Source organism: Taudactylus pleione, unplaced genomic scaffold, assembly GCF_031769625.1.
Source record: "Taudactylus pleione unplaced genomic scaffold, aTauple2 ptg000015l, whole genome shotgun sequence".
Classification (NCBI taxonomy): domain Eukaryota; kingdom Metazoa; phylum Chordata; class Amphibia; order Anura; family Myobatrachidae; genus Taudactylus; species Taudactylus pleione.
Genome location: NW_028284417.1, coordinates 35,106,371 through 35,127,665, shown reverse-complemented (window position 1 = coordinate 35,127,665; position 21,295 = coordinate 35,106,371). Strand labels below are relative to the sequence as shown.

Here is a 21,295-nt window from a genome sequence, read left to right as displayed (position 1 = left end):
TAATCATTGCAGTCTCTTGAAGTGGTTTTGTCACATCGTATTGTGACTAAGACACATGTTCAAGCGAAAAAGATGCTTGGCACAAGCTGAATCGCACATGACCTGGCGAGCTAAGAAATGCTGTTTGGCGCTACTAGTGTATGAGGACACATCTGTACTTGTTCTGTTTCGTTTTTTACTCCCATTTCTCAAAATCAGGCCGTAAGTGTGTTTTTTCATGCTCACGACTGTAACTGTGATCGCAAGATGCAGAGAGGGACCAGCAGCCGGTTCAGGTAACTTTTGCTCTTCTTCTGTAGGAACAGGAATCGGGAGTTCAGTATATGTGGGACAGGTCTTATTGCAGATAGGAGATTGGGATATTCAAGGTTAACTTCATTTTTCTTTGGCAATCTCTCAGGTTTTGTTAGACAGAAATAACGATCTTCTAAGTGACTGGTTGGTTCTCGCCAGACCATTGGAAACGCAAAAGCCATATTATTCTTGTTTCCCTTCATCCATTTCATCACTTTTACATAGCACTTTACACAGCACATATGTGGTGCCCAACTATTATATGATCACCCACATGGCAGTGTAAATAAACATAATAAGCTTGCATTAGCTTCTGTATGATTGACCGACATTGTGACTTTACTGGAAATTATCCACAAATATAGCAAATACTATTTGGCACATTTATACAACCACTGTGTTTTTACATTATTTTAAAATATTTCACAAAACAAACGCACTCAAACTAGACAACCTGCTGCTGCAGCTTATACACCAAAACTTTCTCCTGAAGTAAACATTTGTATTGTATTTGGTTCAAATGTAGACAAACTTCATTGATTAATACCCTCCCAACAGCCACTTAGCATAGACGGAGTTGGGTCAGAAATATTACATGATTTTGAATAATAAGGATTTTAGCAATACATATTGTTTGCAATCGCTATCCCCCCACATGTAAAGATAGTGTCCTTTTTATATATAAATTCAACAGGGACGTAGTTCAATTCCAGATGGCATTGTAAATTTTTAAGCATTTTCAAGCGTTATTTTTGCTTGTATCTAAAAAATGTGACACGATAAAAAATTTTTAGTGTAATATACTGAATCAGCACATAAAAGGAAACAGAAAATAACAGCTTTTTTTCATGTTGCCTGAACCTTGTTGACCACTGTTATTGATGATGAAGCACCCCAATATTTTCCAACATAGCAACTGGCTTTGTTTTTTATTTTTAATAACATGGTATCTAGGTGCAAAAGTGATAATTGTTTGATTTTTATACTGTGCAGTATACAGTAACTGTGCTTAAAACATTTATGTGAAATCATTTATGAAATGATGTACTCGATTACAGAACATTTTAGAAAAGGTTTTAGTATTTGTATATGTTGATTTTAATTGATGTTAAATGAAGTGTACGCTTATGAATTAAGGCCCTCATTCAGAGCCGCTCGCTATTTGCGGTCGTTCGTTTTATAAAAAGGGGTGGCTATTCAAATGAACCGTTCGCACTTTGCGGTCTGTTCACGCCTCTAAGTCTGAACGAGCGAGCAAAACGTGCGGTTGTAATTTTGAAAAATACGCCCCCTGGCCGCTCGCACCATACGTCATGTCCGCTATTTATTAGATTAATCGAGTACATCGACCAGGGTATGAACTGCTCGCTATTCTTGTGGTTGGTTTTTTCAACCGCTATTTTGCGATCAGTTCTGAGTTAAAAAAAACCAAGTGACGTGGTCAATGACGCTGCTGGATTAATTATGCACTCCCTTAAAACGCCCGTTTTGACCTTTAAGCACGCCTGCGTTCTGAATTCCACTCCCCGTTTTCAAGCACCTTCCCCTGTTACCACCCACATACGCCTCCTCCTGTCACTCAAAGTAGCAGGCATTCGCTATTTAGCGAACAAACAATTTTCAGCCGCACTGACTGGTTCGCGCATGCGTATTACAATCCGTATGCATGCGCAGATGTGCAAACATCGCTCATAACGAACGAGCGGCCGCTTACGAGCGGCTCTGAATGAGGGCCTAAGTTATATTATTTGTTTGCCTACTTTGCACGTATGACTACCACATTAAATCATTTTAGGATCCGTTGAATGAAAGACAGAAACTCCACCTGAAATCCGCTTCTGATGACAACAGAAATTTTGTAATAACACAAGCAGGCAATGAGAAATCAGAAATGGATACCACACAAAACGATGATTTTGCACCCGAAGCAAATACTTCCAGGATTGTATACACTGGCAGCCAATCAGATGGCAGTGAGAGAGGCGGTGAGAGCCAGCTGGAGAACAGTGGAGATGCAGATAGTGAGGCTTCAGAGTATGAGAATTCATCAATCCAGATTGAGATAAATGGAAAGTTTAGCAATCATAAGAAGCATATCACTGTAGAAAGCCTCCCAACTAATAACAACAATTTTGCATATTCTGCTCATGATGCTATCAGTGGGGCTTTTTCCAAGCTCAGCCTGAATCCTATGGAAGAGGACATGGACTCCTGTGAAGATGTGCCTGTCAGCGGCACAGTCAGTCAGCCTTGTTCTCTTACAAATTGTGTGTTGTCCCAGAAACCACAGACTGCTTTCCAAACACTCTCCCAGGGCTATATAACCAGCTCCAAGGAATGCTCTGTCCAGTCCTGCCTCTACCAGTTTACATCTGTAGAGCTCCTGATGGGGAACAACAAACTGCTGTGTGAGAAATGCACTGACAACAGAATGAAGTGTCAGAGGAAAACCCATCCTGCTGGTAATCCATGTTGTCTAGTATTTCTATTGTGTTGTATTATGTGACAGCTGTCACAAACATAATACATAATATATTCTTAGGTAAAGTTGTCTCACTTCGGCGTCATATTTAAACTGCAATTCTATTGCACTATCAATGATGAACAAAACATTGTATACATTTCTGTCAGTGGAATGGGTTCAGGCCTCTGTTTCTTCTGTGTGTGTCTATATTAAAAAATAAGTAAAAAAAAATAATATATATTTTTCAGTTTTTAGAAACTGATGTTAGAGCCCCCCTTAATCTACGCTTTTGACCACTTTCATCTGCAATAACACCTGCTATTATTACTGTATATCAGATAGCCCCATGACAAAGATGCTGTATACTACTCCGTAGTCAATAAGATTTTCTTAGCATTATACAGTACTGTAAGTTATGGTATACAAACCTTGTGCCGATATGCTATAAAATGGCTTATTCGTTTTTTGGTCAGAATATAATATTGTGGTTTTAAAGCTACTTATTATCATACAAATTACATATATTAACCTTAATATGGTGGTATTGTATCTTTGTGACATCTGTGATTTATTTAAAAACAAATTGCACGAGCGCTAATAAAATAAAAATGAAAAATAAGAGAAAGTATAAAACATGCAGATAAAATAATAGAATAAAACATTGTTTACTGCCCTTTTGGGCAAAGTTGAGAGCTTGGTGGTTAATTGATGTTAACTCCATTAAACGGAGAGTGAACGCTATAGTCCAGGAGGTGTGGGCTGGTTGCTAATGTTAGCCCTATTAAACCCTACCTCTAAGGACTTCCAGTCCACCGTAGATCACAGTCAAAACACCAGCCGGGGATTAGGTTGTTGCGTTACCGCCGGTGTGATTCAGCGTCCGAGCTGTGTATAGCAGACACGGATGAATCGGTGCAGGATGCTTCTACACTTAGCTCCGGTTCTCTCTAACGCGTTTCACGCCACTGCGGGCGCTTTTTCAGAGCCCTACAGTAATCTGGCTCTGCCCCCAATGTCAGTGATGCACAGGAGAGATTGTGGGGGTGGTGACACAGCATACTTGCCCAATTTTGGTTTCTCCTCTCCGGGAGAAGCCTCGGAGAGGAGAAGCAGCTGAGGCCGGACTCTCACTTCATAACGCCGTGGCTCGGCAAAATGCCTCAAATAACGGGTCTGTGGGGAGGGGGAGTAGCTAAAACTACACGATTTACAGCATTTTAGCTCTTCTCCCTCTATGGACCCGCTATTTCCGGCAATTGTCTCCCCATCCTGCCCATTTCACTTAGAGTTGACCATCCGTGGTCTAGCCATTGATGTTACCATTGGTAGTTTACCTCGATGGTATGAAACCATCAACTGGGAATCAGAGAGGACTTTGTCCCACCAATGGTGACCCCTGCTATATTAGTCACTGGGTAATGGGCCAGTCAGAGGATGGGGGTGGGGATTCATGGGTCGCGTCAAGTGGCGTAGCTAAAAAAAAAACACATTGGGGGCTCTGTGCTATCGATGGTGGAGAACAATTGGATTTCTGCCATCAATGTCAAAACCATCAGCCATCTGTGGTTAACCATCGATGGCCAGCCCTAACTTTACTAGGAAGTGAGCGGGATAGAGGAGATCCAGCCACTCATCCGGGGGTGAGGGGGACTATCCAAAAAAGCGTGAGACTCCCAAACTTTCCGGGAGAGTATGCAAGTATTTGACAGAGAGAGACAGTGGGAAAGGGAAAAGGATAGATGGGGAGATAGTGTTGGGATAGAGAAGAGAGAAAAGGGTTAGGAGAGTGAGTTCAAGAGAAAAAGAGGGGTGGGGAGATGGAGAAAAAAAAACAAAACATAGCAACGGTTAGAATTATAGCTGCTAGATTTATAAATGCTATTAGCTCTTTTATATGAACTGTGACTTTGCAATCAAGTGTTGACTGTTTGTGGTATCTGTGACTATAGGGTCTGTTTATGAAGTTGTGTCGATAATAAAGCTTTTCAACCAAAACAATAGAAGATCAGTTATCACCACAAAATGCAAATAATCTAGTGATAATCAGCTCCCTGGAGATAATGGCTGGCAGCAGTAACTACTACTACTTTGGTGGCCAGTCTGCTTGCATTTGTGCATTAGTAAGCCAGCTTTATAATTTTTTTTTATTTATTTTTTTTAGCATTATGTAACTGAATTTAAGTAGCATAAATTACTAAATACTATTGTAATGTTATTTTAAAAAGCAAAAATAAAATAAAGCAAGCTGACCTGTTATCACACTCTTGAGATGGTAGAGATAAGAGGATTGCAGTGGTACATGTAGGAAGATCCTTGTTAGGTAGAAACACGATGAGTAGTTTCTCCGGCGGGGCATCTCTTTGATGTTTTGAATATGTTTGGTGTTTTTTGCTGGAAAAAAGGGGTTATCTCCCATAAATAAATGGACCCATAAAGACAATCTTACATTAAGTTCTATACCCCTTTAAGCAGTTTTTGTCTTTCAAATTTATAAAGTTACTGGTTATTGGATGTCAGTGCCAAAATTCATGGAATGTTCTACCAGGATATGGTATGTTAGGTCGACACTTATCATGATAATGTCGCCATGGTCGTAATGTCGGCATTCAGCATGTGGACATGCTTAGCATGTCCACATGATAAAATGTTGGCTTAACATTGTCGTCCTCCCACAGCTTAACCGTAACTCTCCTGGAGGCACCTAACCTTCATCATTTTGAGAATGTCGACATTTTACAAGTCAACATTTCTGATGTTGACATTGTAAACATGTCGACATTCTGATGTTGTTGAACCATGTTGACATTCACTGTTGACCATGTGACTGGATCATGATTTTCCACGCTTCTCTATTTTCTCACTAGAAAAGAGGAGGGCAGCCATGTGTCCCTGTATTTGCCACTACAAATCTGTTATTTGGAGTGCTCATCTGATCATTCTGATGCATCTGCTTTTACAGAATTTGATGCAGTAAAACAGGGATGGCCAAAAAAATCTGTAGTCAAGTTAAAGAGCCGATATCATGTCACAAAGCCACGCCCCAGTTTTGTGCGCACGCCTTTGGTATGACATTTGCAGGAGCATGACCTTGTGTCACACCTCTAATTTTAAATCACGATGGGGCGAGCCCAGTACATTGAAAATACACAATTTACATAATCTTCCTAATATAATTTTTTATTTAACTTTTTTCTTTGCTGTAATTTTTTTATTAGTGGGACTTTTGACAATCCTTGTTTTCAATCATTTCTGAATGCCACTTATGCAATGCCCTCTGTAGTAGTGCCCATTATGCAGTGCTTCCTGTAGTATTGCCCCTTATGCAGTGCCCCCTGTAGTTGTGCCCATTATGCAATGCTTCCTGTAGTATTGCCCCTTATGCAGTGCCCCCTGTAGTCATACACATTATGCAGTGCCCCCTGTAGTTGTGCCCCATATGCATTGTCCCCTGTAGTTGTGCCCCTTTACGCAGTACCCCCTGTAGTTGTGCTGCATATGCAGTGCCCCCTGTAGTTGTGCCCCATATGCAGTGCCCCCTGTAGTTGTGCCCCATATGCAGTGCCCCCTGTAGTTGTGCCCCATATGCAGTGCTTCCTGTAGTATTGCCCCTTATGCAGTGCCCATTGTAGTTGTGCCACATATGCAGTGCCCCCTGTAGTTGTACCCCATATGCAGTGCCCCCTGTAGTTGTGCCACATATGCAGTGCCCCCTGTAGCTGTGCCCCTTTACGCAGTGTCCCCTGTAGTTGTGCCCCTTTACGCAGTGAACCCTGTAGTTGTGCCCCATATGCAGTGCCCCTGTAGTTGTGCCTCATATGCAGTGCCCCCAGACTTAACCTCATCGCATCGCCGACTCCACGCTCTCAGGGCTCCGGCTGCCGCTGGCTGGATCCTCACATCGCCACGCACTGCATCACTGGGAACGCTGGCCTCTGAAGCAATCAGAGGCTAAAGAAGCGTTTACAGTTGCAATGGGGGTCTGCGGTGGCTATTGTAGCCAAGTCGCATCACAACAACAAAGAGCCGCATGTGGCTCGAGAGCTGCGGGTTGGCCACCGCTGCAGTAAAAGATTTGAGGTACATATTGCAACTGGTATACTTTACATATAACATACTGTAACTGGTGATTTTTACTGAGTTAGCAAACTTCATTTTTCAAGATTGTTTGTCAGTCTTCTGTAAGTAGGACCACTAGCCTTCGTGTCAGTGTATTGTATGACAACAAAGTGTTTGTTATGTGATCTATTGTTATCTTTTGTTTTACACCTAGAGGAAAAGCAAGATAGTGTATATACCAACGCTCGAAAACAGCTCTTGATTTCTGCAGCACCAGCCAATCTCATTCTACATTTAAAAAGGTTCTGTCAGGTATGTTGCATGATCAATTTGTAGAAAAAATGTTAATGGTCTCATATTTAAGGTGCACAAACATGAAAGAGAACTGTGGGTAGAGAAATGTAGACATTGTTCCTGGTGAAATACTCCCGTAGCTACCACTACTATTGGCAGCTACAAATTATATCACAAAGATCTCATTTCAAGTATTGCAGCATTAGGAAACTGCGGTATGCAGGAGGTTTAAAATGACCAGGCTTGTAGATATACACATACATGTGATATAATGTATCAGGGGCGTCCATGTAATAGGTGCAGGTTGTGCTGGGCACCGGGTCCAGGGGGGCCCACACTGCACACCCTGCACCCATAGTTAATTTACCTACCTCTCCGCCGATTCCCGAAGTGCAGCTCCGCAGCGCCGGACCGGCGCTGTAAAGCAGCAAACGCTCAGTGGGAAAATGGCGGCGGCCATTTTCCCAGTGATCTGCGCATGCGCAGAAAAAGTGTTCCCGGGAAAGTAGGCGTGGGCGCCATTTTCCCAGAGACTCACGCATGCACTGTAGATTCTGGCATGAAGCCAGAATCTACAGCGCTCAGTGCGCCGCTGAGCCGTCGTCAGAGAGGAGGGGCCCAAACGGAGGCTGCACATGGGCCCCCTCCTCTCTTAAAATGCCCCTGTAATGTATATATACATAAATATACATTTGTCTTTATTTGTATATGTATATAGATATTTATATATACAGTAAACACGTGTGTGTATATGTGTGTGTGTATATATATATACATACTAATATAAGAATAGCCTGTCTATTTGTTCCAAGTTGGCAAAAAAATTGTTTTGGTTACTGTTCAGCTTTACCTTGTCAGATCGAGATGAAGCAAAGTGCAGGTTATTTCTAGGTGTTTCCATTACAAATGATGCAGTTTTCATGAACATTCGTACAGTAGTTTTATATTCATCAATGCAGTAGATAGGTGTGACACCATACATGTGGCCGGTAAGGGGTGGGGGGGGAGAGGTGCTGTGGGCCCGTGTTCACTTTAATAGGATAGGCTACATAGCAGTCTATGCACGGGGCACGCAGTGACATTGTTGTGAGCGGTGGGTGAACGTGCTGCTGACACCAGTCTGTATAGTGCTGCTGGTCACGTGGGCTACTCTTGCGACAGGGCCCCTATGCAAAGCAATAAAACCAGAATACCTGAAATAAAAAAAATGTTGGCAGAAGCGATTTTATAGTGTGTATATACAGGTTGAGTCTCCCATAACCGTATATTCTAGAAACCAAAATATTCCAAAAACCGGAATATTTCGGGGCATGACGTCACTAGTCTCAATGGCCAATGACTAGAAGGTGGGTGTGGCTTCAGAGGCATTCTCTCACCAAAAAATATGATTCTTCTTCTCCTCAACGTGCCGGATCTCCCCCACGGCACACTCCAGACACCACTTCACTCGCCGGACCTCTGCGACATCCGACGGATATCCTCGCAGCATATGCCCGACCTCCAGTGACACCCGAAGCACCCGCCAGACCCAATCCACTCGCCGGAATTTCCAGTGACAACCACCGGACCCCTGCAGCCTCCTGTTACACCCGCAGCAAACACTGGACCCCCTTTTGCGCTGCACCTGCCGGAAATCCCTCTGACACCCGCCAGACCCCCTGCAGCATACGTCCAGCCTCCTGTGACACCGGCAACACAGGCTGGACCCACTGCGGCACTCGCCGGACCTTCCCGCGACTCCCGCTGGGCCTCCTGTGACACTCCCAGACTCCCACAGCACTCATCCGACCCCGACCTCAGGTATTCTGAAAACTGAAAAAACACAATATCCAAAATGCTCCCGGTCCAGAGCATTTCGGATATGGGAGACTCAACCTGTACACACACAAACTACAGTACCAGTCAAAGTTTTACAACACTCCCAAATCAAGTTAGCAATTTACTTTAGCAAAACCTGAAAAATAATGTACATTTCAAAGTTAGAACAAAATATGCCTTTTTCTGGGAACAAATAATCGGTTAAAAACTATGAAAAATTTAAAATCTTATTTCATCACAGGTTTTTGTACACCATCAAGTGGGTGAAAGCATGATTCCTAGGTGTGTGAGGTTTATTACTAAGGGGCAACTTTTGGCTTCCCGGCGTGTTGAAGCCCAAAGTTTAAAAGGACAATGCTTTTAATAGCAAAACACCCCATCTTTTACTATTAAAAGTATGGGTATTTTATATAAATAAACCGCTGTGACATCAAATGTCAAATATGGAGGAAAAAGTGTGATAGTCTGGGGCTAATTGTCAACAACTTGCACAGAGTGACTGACACCCTGAACCAAAAGAACTTCCACAGCATTTTTATGGTCATGCAATACTTTCTGATCTCTTCCTAGATGGTCAAAGTTGGCCTACAGCAAGTTAAAGACCCAAAACATACCTCCAGGCTATATCAGATCTGCTTTCAAAGAAAAGAACAAGACAATAGGCTTCAAATCATGGAAAACGCAGCACAGTCTCCAGACTTGGACCCATATTCAATATGTTTCGCACCCACTATACTTTTTTGCCTGGTGGACTTTTCACCTATATCGCGTGTTTTGGGTTCGGAAACTTTTTGCGCGCCCCCCTCGATTCCCCGTATTCAATATGAAAGTACGTAAAAACGGCACCCGGCGATACTTGAACAGACGGAAAGTCCTCTCCAAAATGGTATAATCAGCCTGGCACCCACCAAAAGATGCACTGACATGGAGAATCACTATGGATACCCCAAAATTGGCCTGCTGAAGGTATTTGATGCTTTTAAATGGTCTCGGTAGGCGCTGTTTTACGTATTTGCATAAGTGGTGAAGAATAGCATTTTGTTTTTTTCAGGAGAAAATAACTAGTCCCTGCAAAATTGGGGTACCTTAAAATGGGGAGGAGCATATTTTAAAGTTGCTAAAGTATCATTTAATAATATGTGAAAAATCCACCTGCCGCAAACACCTGCAATAAAAAAACACCTGGGGAATACTTGGGGACCCCCCTGGAGTCTATTTCGCTAGTTTTTAAATTTCTCCCTCAACTTATTTTTTTTTGCCCCCAAAATGAAAGTAATTTTTTGGGGTAAGTATTTTTTTAAGAATTTTTTGAAGCAGTTTACCTTTGGGGGACTGTCCTAAGGCTGCACGGGGGTTCCCGCAACGTTGCACCCCAATAACCCCAATTCTGCAGTATTTTCCGCCTGCTATTCACAAGCAAAACTTTTTCGCCGATTACATTGCATGACTTTCTGCCTAGGCGGAAAGTCTTTGAAATTGAACACGGCAATACTTTTCCGCCTGGCGAAATGTCGCCGATCTCGACTTTTCGCTCCAAATTTAATACGGGCCTTAAACTCAAAGCTGATTTGAAACAAGAAGAGTGGACAGAAAGGTGAAAGAAAAACAACCTATAAGTACAACACATTGCAGGAATTTCTTCCAGAACAATATTTCATTTACATTATTAAAAGAATGCCACCAGTGTGCTTGGCAGTTATATCTGCAAATGACTTTAATGAGTCAAAATTTTGTATTACATTTTGTGAGAGAAAATTATTTTATGATTTCATTTTTATTGTACTTGGCTTAATTTTCAGAGTATACTGAGGAACTAAACTGCGTAAATTCAATAATAACTGGAAAAAATTAGTGTGTTTTAAAACTTTTGACTGGTAGTGTATATATTAGGGCAGCATGGTGGCACAATGATCATCTTGCAGCCTCATATAACTCAACTCCTGAGTTCAATTTCCACCAAGTCCTGTATGTGTGGTGTTTGTATGTTCTCCATGTGTTTACATGGGTTTCCTCCTGGTACTCTGTTTTTTCCCACAATCTAAAAACTTATTGGTAGATTAACTGGTTTCTCTATAAAGCGCAGCGGAATATGTTTGCGCCATATATATAATTTTATACATACACATGTACCACAGGCATATAATTTCAGGCATTTCTGATATATCTACAGAAATCCTTCCAACCCAGATTATTCAAAAAAGTAAAATCCAATATTCTCAGGTATATTACAACAAGAAATAGACCATGTACTCAACATAATTATATAGTTGTCAAATGTCGATTTATTCAGAGGAGCACTCTGCTACTTCCACTGCAACAGGTAGGATCCACAATGTCCAGATCCAATACAGTCACTACTCCACGGTATTCCCACAGCACTAAGGGGTCTATTTACTAAGCAGTGTTAGGAGACAGAGTGAAAAGAGATAAGGTGCCAGCCAATCAGCTCCCAACTGTCATCTCACAGGCTGTGTTTGAAAAATGACAGTTGGGAGCTGATTGGCTGGCACCTTATCACTTTCTTATCACTTTTAACTCTGTCTCCTAACACTGCTTAATAACTACACCCTTAAGACTTTTCCAGTTTGTTTGCAGCTTTAAATTAATTGACCCGAATCCTCATGGTAGGAAGTGCATCTGGAAGATTGAGTCACTATTTTTTGTTTAGATATCATTATTAAGCACCACAGTTTTGTTTTTGTGTATTTATACTGTACCTTAGGTAGATGTAGTCAACTTACCTTGGCCAGTAATCAGTAGTAATGATCAAATATGTTTTATTGCAGAATGGATTAACACTACGGAAAATCAATAGGCATGTGGACTTTCCCTTCATATTGGACTTGGCGCCATTTTGTTCGGCAACATGCAAGGCATGGCATTTTCTTCATAGAATTCAGCTCCATCTGTGCATGTTATTTTATTCTGTGGCATATAGACATATGCTCCAGCACAGTGCTGAATAGGCAAGAATTAATTAAGACAAGATAGCTCAATATAGTGATGGGTCAACATGTATTCAATTTAACTGAAATCATTTCACAGTTAAGGTGATTAAAATAAGTTTAGTTAACAGGAATCATTAAGGGACCTAAACTACACAGTAAGTTATTTTATACAAAGAGTTACTAACTGGAGATATTTTGTATTATATATGTTGTGCTTAGCATTTGAGTGCTTCATGGTCAGTTATTTCAGAAAGACCAATTTTTGTGTCATTCAACAAACTTACACTAGCTGTGCATATGGTGACTTTGCTATCCGATTTTGGCATATACCAGATTGATTAATGCACATGTGGCCTGATCCATTGATAATGTAAACCAGTCAGACATAATTTTGAGTCTCCAAATTATGTTGCTCAATGAGTGCATCAGCCTATGTCTATTCCCATCAGGCAACAGGAAAGCGCCATAATAATAATATAGTATTCATTACACCATTGGAGGTTAATGAGTGTCTCTGTTTGTCTGTACCTAACAGTATGTGAAATGGTTATTTGATCTTCATGTAATAACAGTAATTTCAAACTACTTGTCAAGTTCTGTAATAATTTTTATGTATTTTCCTTGGTGGAAGATACAGTATATTTCTTTTCTCATGCATGCCTTTTGGTATTACAGGTGCTATTTGTCACAGACATAGCCTAGTTAGATGATGTTGTTGTGTGTAGAGATTATCTTATTTTATCATACCAGAAAAAAATATCTTTGCATGAATACACCTAATGATTAATTTATTTTATTTTTATTCACAAACAGAATGTGTTAGAAGAGAGATGTGTTCTGTACAGTCTTTATGGAATAGTGGAGCACAGTGGGTCAATGAGGGAAGGACACTATGTAGCATATGTGAAGATCAGAATACCTTCTAAAGAAACATGTCAAACCAACAATGGTAATAAACATTCATCCGGCCAGTATTTTTATGTTGTAAATCAGTTAGTGATTATGGAGAGAATGTTGCAATTACTCGCACCTCTTATTTTTATATTTCAGCTACCCGCATGTACTGCAATATCACTTATGCTGGCCATACACGCTGCAATTATCGGGACGATTCGCCCGATATCGGCGGATCGCTGCGATAATTGTAGCGTGGGGGGAGGCGACCGAGGGTTAAATATTGCTCGGTCGGGCATGTTGGATTGTCCAGCATGCCCGTCCGATGCGATATTTACCCGGTAACTGTCGGCCGCATCGGGCAGTGTATGCCCAGCGCGGCCGACAGACAGACATTTCCTGTGTTCCTTCCTACGGAAGGAACAGGGAAATGTCTCCTCCCCCGGGGGCGGAGCGCGGATGTCGGGCTATACACTGTGAGATTTCTCTCACAGTGTATGCCGGCGACATCTGCGGCTGGCAGCCGGCTAGATAAAATGTCTGTCGGTCTGACAGGCATTTTATCTTGCCGTGTATGCCCAGCATAATCAATACTGGCCAACTGGCCTGATATTGCAGGGTGTGTGGACTAAAATCAACAGCAGTCCCTGGTAATGATCCTCTGAAAATCAAGATCATCAGACAAGACAGAAAATGTGGTAGCATTTCACCATGTTAACATGGTATACGTTTGGCATACCGCTAGTTCAAATACCGCTGGCTATAATACAGACATTGAAAAGAGGACTGCTGAAACCCCGATTAGTATGAAGAACCGACAACAACAAAACCGACAATCATGGTTTCCCAACGATAACAAAATACCCAAAGATCAAAATCCGACAACAGCAAATACCGACAACCTAACAGTAATACCGATGACTGAAATACAGACATTACTTTACCGATACCACACGTTACCAACAGCAAAGAATTACCTTCAATAACAATACAGAACAAGACGAAATACCGACAATTAAAAAATACCGTTTACTGAAATCCCAACTACATTAACAATACAGAACAAGATGAAATACCATCTTTAAAGATTTCACCGAAGTGCATCTATTACAAATTTGATGTACATTATAACATCAACCCTTAGCTCATATGCTATTTACTACTAGCACAATTTATTCAGCACATACCTACTGATCTATCTTAACATACAGATCTGTTGCCTAAAAATGCTGCCTAAGTGATCTATTGTGTGTGTGTGTGTGTGTGTGTGTGTGGCCAGATTAACAATGGAGCAGATGGAGCTGCAGCTCCACACCCCCATTAAACATAGGCCCACAGGAGACTGACATCATTGATGGGGAAGAAAAAAACATTTTTTTTTGTTACAGACTGCCAGCAGCCGTCCTCCCAGGCACCGCCTCCTCCGGCCCAGCACCGCACTCTCAGGCTGGGTACACACTTAGGCCAATATCCAATTAGTCGCGGTAAATTACCGCAGCTAATTACCTCTTCCGGGGCTGTCCAATTAGCCCCGAAGTCGGCCTGACGCCGACATTTATCGGGGGTAGGGGGGCGTTTTCGGGACCTGATGTGTCCCGAAAAAGGATCCACAATAATTGCTGTTTTTTTACCTGAAAAAAGGCGAAAACACACAGGTCCGCGAGCTTATAGTGGCACCTATGTGTTTTCGGGAGAACTAGCCTATTATTTAGACCGAAATAATAGGATAGGGTGAGAAAATTGGGGAATAATCCCCGTTTTTCGCCAATCGCGGGGATCACTTAGCGCCCAAACAATGTTCGAGGCTAATTAGATACCGCTCTTAGTGACACGCCAATGCAACGCCCGGTGGTGCCAATGAATGATATATTGGGTGGGCAGTACACACTGCACTATACAGTGAACAACTGCCCGGTATATCATTCACCGTCACCATTGACCTTGCCGGCGTCGGCAGCTGGCTGGCTCTATTGGCTTTGCAAGCAGGCTGATAGAACGCCCCCGATGAATGACCCACGGGAGCATGCATGTGGGTACACACTAGACAATATGCCCGATATGTCAGCCCGATCCGCGGATTCGGACGACATAGAATCTAGTGTGTACCCAGCTTTAGTGAGATCAGTCACAGTGCTTAGAGCCGGACAGGCAGTGTGGTGGCCACCCCTTCCCCCGGGTTCTGAGCATGTCAGTCACAAGCTTTGTCCCCAGACTACACGAGGAGCTGCTGCTAGATGGAGCCTGGTCAGAATCAATTAATGAGTTATATGTGTGTCTTTGTAAGTGTGTGTGTATGTATATGTGTGTGTATGTAAGTGCGTGTGTGTGTGTTTATGTACAGTATATGTGTGTGTATGTAAGTCTGTGTGTGTAAGGGTGTGTGTGTATGTATATGGAGAAGTGCAGAAAGGGAGAAACAGCGCAAGTAGTATAGATATATAATTCTTTCATATAAAAAAATGCTTTTATCTTGAGTCTCTCTGAACAACGGTGCAACATCTTAGTGGTTGTAAACATGTTTGAGTTTATTCCTCTCTTGAGCATTCAGTTAGTTCCCAAATTGTGCGCCGTGGCACCCTGGGGTCCCTCGGGACACTTGCAGGGGTGCCTCAGGTTGGTGGCCCAGCACCAAATCAAATTATTTATGGTCAATGTAATGTAAATATGTAGACAAATAGAAGCGCAAACCTGTCCACAACCACATAACTTAGCCTAAGGATGACATATAAGAACAATTTACTTTATTCAATTTTTTTCTGAATTTCTAGATAACACACTTTTGGCTTAGGGGTTCCGTGAAAACAAAGCTGATACTCTAGGGTGCCGTGATACAAAAAGGTTTGGGAACCACTGAGTTAGTGTCTAAGGCAGAGCATTAATTGCCACAGTTTTACTATTTGGCTAAGTTAAAACTGTTGCAGGGCATGCTGGGATGTGTAGTTCAACAGCAGCTGGAGGGTCGCTTATTGCCCACCACTTGTCTAATGTATAATTTTCCTAAGGTTAATTTTATCACAGTCATTGACTTTGTTTTGCATCTTGCAGTATTCCTGTGTCCTTGGAGTTAAGTATATTTTCAGCTGTCATATTTTCATACACCCAATAAAAAAATCAGAGAAAAATACAAAAGCAACAGCTGAAAAGCAGGTGGAGTTTGTACTTTAAAAATGGTTAATTATGGATGACAAAGCTAGAGAGGCTACATAAGGAAATATTTTTCGTAAAACAAAAATTACAAAATATTGGAAGTCACAAAAATGTAGAATTTGAAGCAGGATTAAGGATACTTCAAAGAAGAGAAGGAATAAATATTAGAGATGGAGAATGTCAGCTACTGTAGTAAACTTTTGTATATTCTATGTTATATAGACTTACACTGCTTGTGTTGGTTAAGTTTTGATGTTTTATATTAATACTGACTTTTGTGTTTGCTTTGCAGTATTAAAGGATGGAGCAGGACCTTCTTCTAGCCAGTGGGTATATGTCAGCGACACACATGTGCAAATGGTTTCCGAGTCTAGAGTGCCGAGTTCTCAGGCATATCTTTTGTTTTATGAACGATTGGAGTAATATGTTCTTACACTTTGTGTCAGGGCCATATCCTAGATTGGATTTTACATTACAGATCAGTTGCATTAAAGAACTGAATTTTCAGTTAGTGTTGTCTGTCAGTTCTTCTACCATTCATCTTATCCCTACAGCAAAAATCACTTTATCTACTTTTTTGTTAAAATAACTGTTTCTTCATAATAATGTGTACATATATTTTTTCTAAAGATGTATCTATGATTAGTACTCACTTTTGAATTACATGGATATTAGGAAACTCAAATGCATACTTTCTAGACTATATCCATGTAGAATAGCCAGTAGAAACTTTTTCTTTTAATTTATTTATATAAATATACTATTTCACTATTTTGACTAACTTACAGCACTTAATACTGTAGTTCTTTTCTGATCCTGCTATACTAGCACCCCCACTTTAATTATATTTATCATTAACTGAGTATACACTCCCTGGCGCACAAATACTTGGTTTTTAAGTTGCAACACGCTCCATTGACTAGGAAAAGCATTAGGCGAGAGAATAGCTGGTCTATCACATGAGTGATGCCTCAGACACAAGCTGATTGGCTGATATGCCAATCATAGTATCTTAACTTCGGATTGGTTTATAGCCATCCTTAGTGATTGGCCGAGATATTTGTCAGTCTATTATCCAGTCAAGTATGACATGATAAAAGGATAGGTCATGGAAATATTCCTTGGACTAATTATAAACACCTTGATTGAAGGCGAAACGATCACATGATCCTGGTCTGTGCACGGATGGAACCCTTCGAGCTTACTGGTTTGATCTCTTTATTACCGCACACATACAGCTACCACTACTTCCAGATTCTTTTCTCTCTCTTTAGTGCACTCTCATTGGGGTATGTTGCACTAGAACCCTGTTTTGTGTTCACACATCCAGGACAAGTTTCAGCTTTACTCTCTTCTTTCTACACAATTCCTCTTCTTATTCAGTTTATGTACAAAGTATCTGTTTTACGTGTTTATTCAAAAACTTTTTGATACATCGGGGTCAATCCAATTGTTTGCAATGATCTTGCGACAACAGCCGCATTTAACAGCATCCCGAACTTGCACAAAAGTGCTTGCAGCCCCATAGAACGCTGAGCAAAATTGTGCAAATTCGGGCTGGGAGCGGGTCGCGAGGGGTGCGAGATGCGGTGCAATTGGATTGACCCCATTGTATCCATATTATTCTCTGCTACACTATCCATATTTACTGTGGTTATGTTGTGAGACAATGCTGAGCAGAATCTATACTTATATTTTCTATTATATCCAACCTGCTCCACTACACAGATTTATACCAACTCCCTTGATATCGAACAACTAAACTACGTTTGTTTACATCTTCTACACAAGACTTTATTCCATATGAGGTTTAGAGTAGCTAATTATTTCTCAAGGGACTAGCAGAGGGTGTTACTTTCATTTATGTTTACAACCATAAGATTGTTTTTGATTTTGTGACACTATTGAATGACTCTTCTTATAAGAGCCAAATATCTCTATTTATCAGTGTCACATCACATATTTCGCCTATTTTTCTGTGTAAACTGTCATAACATTTGAGACTACTTACTCGGTGTATACATTTATGTTTCTCTGAGGAGCATTTCATTGATAAATTCCATTATGTATGTTTTCCTGTTATATGACTAAGTACACTATTGCTGCAGTCTTGCCAAAAATGCCCTCTCAGCGTACCAGGTCCCATAGGACTAGAACTTACGCCGAACATCTTTTTCACTCAAAATTGTGTCTCATTCGCAATGCGATGTGACTAAGATGCACCATGAGACTGCACTGATTAATTTGATATGTAACACTTGTATATTTATGTGTGACTTAGTCTGAACCTGTATACAAAGTGCTACGGTGCTGCGGCTCCTTTCCATGCCAAGTTCCATTGTGCTTCATATACAGACTCTGTTGCACACAGATATGCATAGAATTTTAATTAGCGCAGTCTTCTGGTGCGTCTTAATCACATCACATTGTGACTAAGACATTTTCAGGTGAAAAAGACGCTGAGCACAAGAAGAGTCGCACGGGACCTGGGGTCTTACTCGTGCTGCATGGTGTATTGAGGCTAGGTCAGTGATTCCCAAACTGTGCGCCGTGGCACCCTGGGGTACCTCAGGACACTTGCAGGGGTGCCTCAGGTTGGTGGTCCAACACCAAATCAAATTATTTATGGTCAATGTAATGTAAATATGTGGACAAACAGAAGCACAAACCTGTCCACCACCACATAACAACCTAAAGATGACAGGTAAGCACAATTTACTTTAATACTTCACTACATTTTTTCTGAATTTCTCAAATTCAAACTTTTGGCTTAGGGGTGCCATGAAAACAATGCTGATTCTCTAGGGCGCCTTCGTTCAAAAAAGTTTGAGAACTATAGGGCTAAGTGTATGAGGACACATCTGTATAATAAAAAGGTAAATTATATTACATACTGATTGACATACAAAGTGGCCCAAAAAGAGAGTGTTCTTTCTTTTCTTTGGCATATTGGACAAGGTTACTGACTCAAGGGAGCAATCTGGTCATACACAATATTTTTTTTATAAAAGAGCCCTGTGTGGAGTCGAAATCTATACCTTGCCTGACAGGTACTAAATGCTAGTGTGTCCTCTCCTGGGTGTTATGCTTCAATTTCAGCATGCATCTCTACAAAACACCTGTTCATCACTGCATGGATAGAGCATCCTGGTTACAGAGCTAACACAAATATTTCCAGAAATGGGGAAATGCTTAGGCTACCACATGCAAAATACAATGACTACAATTATAGGAGCATATCCAAATGCAAGTGAAATAAAAATTAAAAAAACTTGCGGTGCGGGGATTTTCTTGCAGCCGCAAGGCTTTTCTTTTTTTTTTTTTTTTGAATAGGAAAAACTGCCTGCGAGAAAATTAGATACAGCAATTTCTATAGAAAGGAACACTGCTTTTTTTAATTCTTCCTAAAATCAATATTTTGAGGAAAACTTGTTGGGACTTCTTGAGAAACCCTAAGACCAAACCCCTCCCCCCCCACCTCTATGACTAAATAAGCAATTGGAAGTTTCCAGTTAGCTTAATTAGTCCAATCATTATTACATTTTTGCACCCCAAATTTAATGATAGCATTTACGTAAATGAAATATTTGCTTTATCTTTTTTTATAGATTATTTTATGAACCTAAAATTACCCCAAATGTTTTGCATTTTTTGTTCTGTTAGTTTGTAATAAAATTAAAAATGTTTGCTTTTTATAATTTTTTACTTAAAAAATGCACAAATCAGCCGTTGAGTGCATTTTAAAAAATATATATATATATTAGGAGTGCATATACCCAAAGTAATAGAAAATTGTTTGTGATCCCCACATTAATTTTTGCAGTGAAAATCTCGCAGCCAGTTCGATATGCCTCATAATGTTCTTACAAATGAGTCACAGCAAAATATTTGTATAAAAAAAGCAATCCATGCGATCTAATTAGATTGAGAAACAACTGTACCCGTGAAGGCTAATGTAACATTTCTCTAACCTCTTACACACCTCTATCTATGTAGCTAGTTGTGACTGCAAGTTCTTTTCAACCATCTTTTGTAAATAATTATAAAACAAATGATGCACTTAGCTGGGTGTTCGATTTTTATATATAGCCCCAAAGCAAATATTTCATTTAAAATTATGTTTTTGAAATCTAAGATATATTTAAGAGAAACACAAATTTGTAAATAAGAGTTTTTTCCTACCAGTGATGCCACTGTTATTTATCGCTAAAAGGTATCTGAAGAAATCAACATAAAACTTTTTTTTTAATGGAAACCAAAAGGATCAATACATTTTTAAAATAAAGCAGTTATCACTTTCCACATTTTAGAGCAGCATTTGATACACGATCACTAATATATAATATATTATTTTTATTTATGATAATATATATTTATAATCTCTCTACAAATTAATCTTGGAATTGTTAAAACTCACCATGAAGTAAAGTAATAATATACATATGATAAATGCTGTGTTTGAAGAAATATATATTTCTTCTTCGGGGTCCATGGGGTCCACAGCCATTACGTTGGGGTATGAATCCCGGTCACCAAACAGTTAACACAAATGAGCTCTCTGCTCCCAGGATGCATCGGGGTTCCTCCTCATATACCCCACCCCCTGCCTCAGGTATCCAGTTCTTCCTGTTTGGTGTGTTCACCACATAGACGCTTGACCCAGGCTCTGCTGGTTCGCCAACCTGCAGAGTCACTCCATAGACACTCTGTGGCCTCTTCTGCTAAGGTCGGACCTGTTAATACAGGATCCCTTCCTGTATCTAGACCTGACTCGTCCATCTTGGACTGCATGGTTCTTCAAGACCTCCTCCTTGTGAAAGGATGTTCTGTAGTTTAGAGGACAAGAAACTTACTTCTGGCTGCAGTTATTAAAAATGTTGTATGTTCTCCAAGATGAACTGAGAAAATGTGGCCCTAGGGGGTTAGGTTTTCTCAAGTATGTTCTTTTTGTCAGACTGGAGGGTCTCTGATCTAGCAGCACTTTCTTCCCGCTTCCCCGTTTTTATAAGTCAACGGGAGAGAGCGGTACTTCATACTAGGTCGGAATACCTTCCAAGAGTAGTATTCTGGTTCTATATGAATGTAGAGATTGTGGTCCCAGCTTTCAGACTACAAGCCTCTCGGTAGGTGAGGCTTCCTTGGATGTTGGCCGTGCGCTACATAATTATGTGGATCGCGCCAACAGCATGAGGAAGTAGGTTTCCTTTTTGTACTGTATGACAGTCATAAGGCTGGCCAGCCGATAAGCGGACGCTGGTCAGATGAATTTATATGACGATTTCTCATATACACACAGACTAGTCTGGTGGTGCCAGACTCAGTAAAGGTACATCCACATGGTCAGTGGGGCCTTCGTGGGCGGCTTGCTGGGGTGCCTCTG

General features: G+C 40.8%; 1 protein-coding gene across 11 annotated transcripts in view; it reads left to right on the top strand.

Moving 5' to 3' along the window:
- The window catches only part of USP45 (ubiquitin specific peptidase 45), a 293,573-nt gene extending 277,151 nt beyond the window's left edge, over positions 1-16,422 (top strand). For all 11 annotated transcript variants that reach the window (XM_088472232.1, XM_088472241.1, XM_088472266.1 and 8 more), the window contains exons 14-18: positions 2,090-2,756; positions 7,029-7,126; positions 11,713-11,799; positions 12,688-12,823; positions 16,208-16,422. In XM_088472232.1, the coding sequence (XP_088328358.1) occupies positions 2,090-2,756; positions 7,029-7,126; positions 11,713-11,799; positions 12,688-12,823; positions 16,208-16,338 (1,119 nt within the window). In that variant the 3' untranslated portion in view covers positions 16,339-16,422. The remainder of the gene's footprint in view (positions 1-2,089; positions 2,757-7,028; positions 7,127-11,712; positions 11,800-12,687; positions 12,824-16,207) is intronic.
- The last annotated feature ends 4,873 nt before the right edge of the window (positions 16,423-21,295 follow it).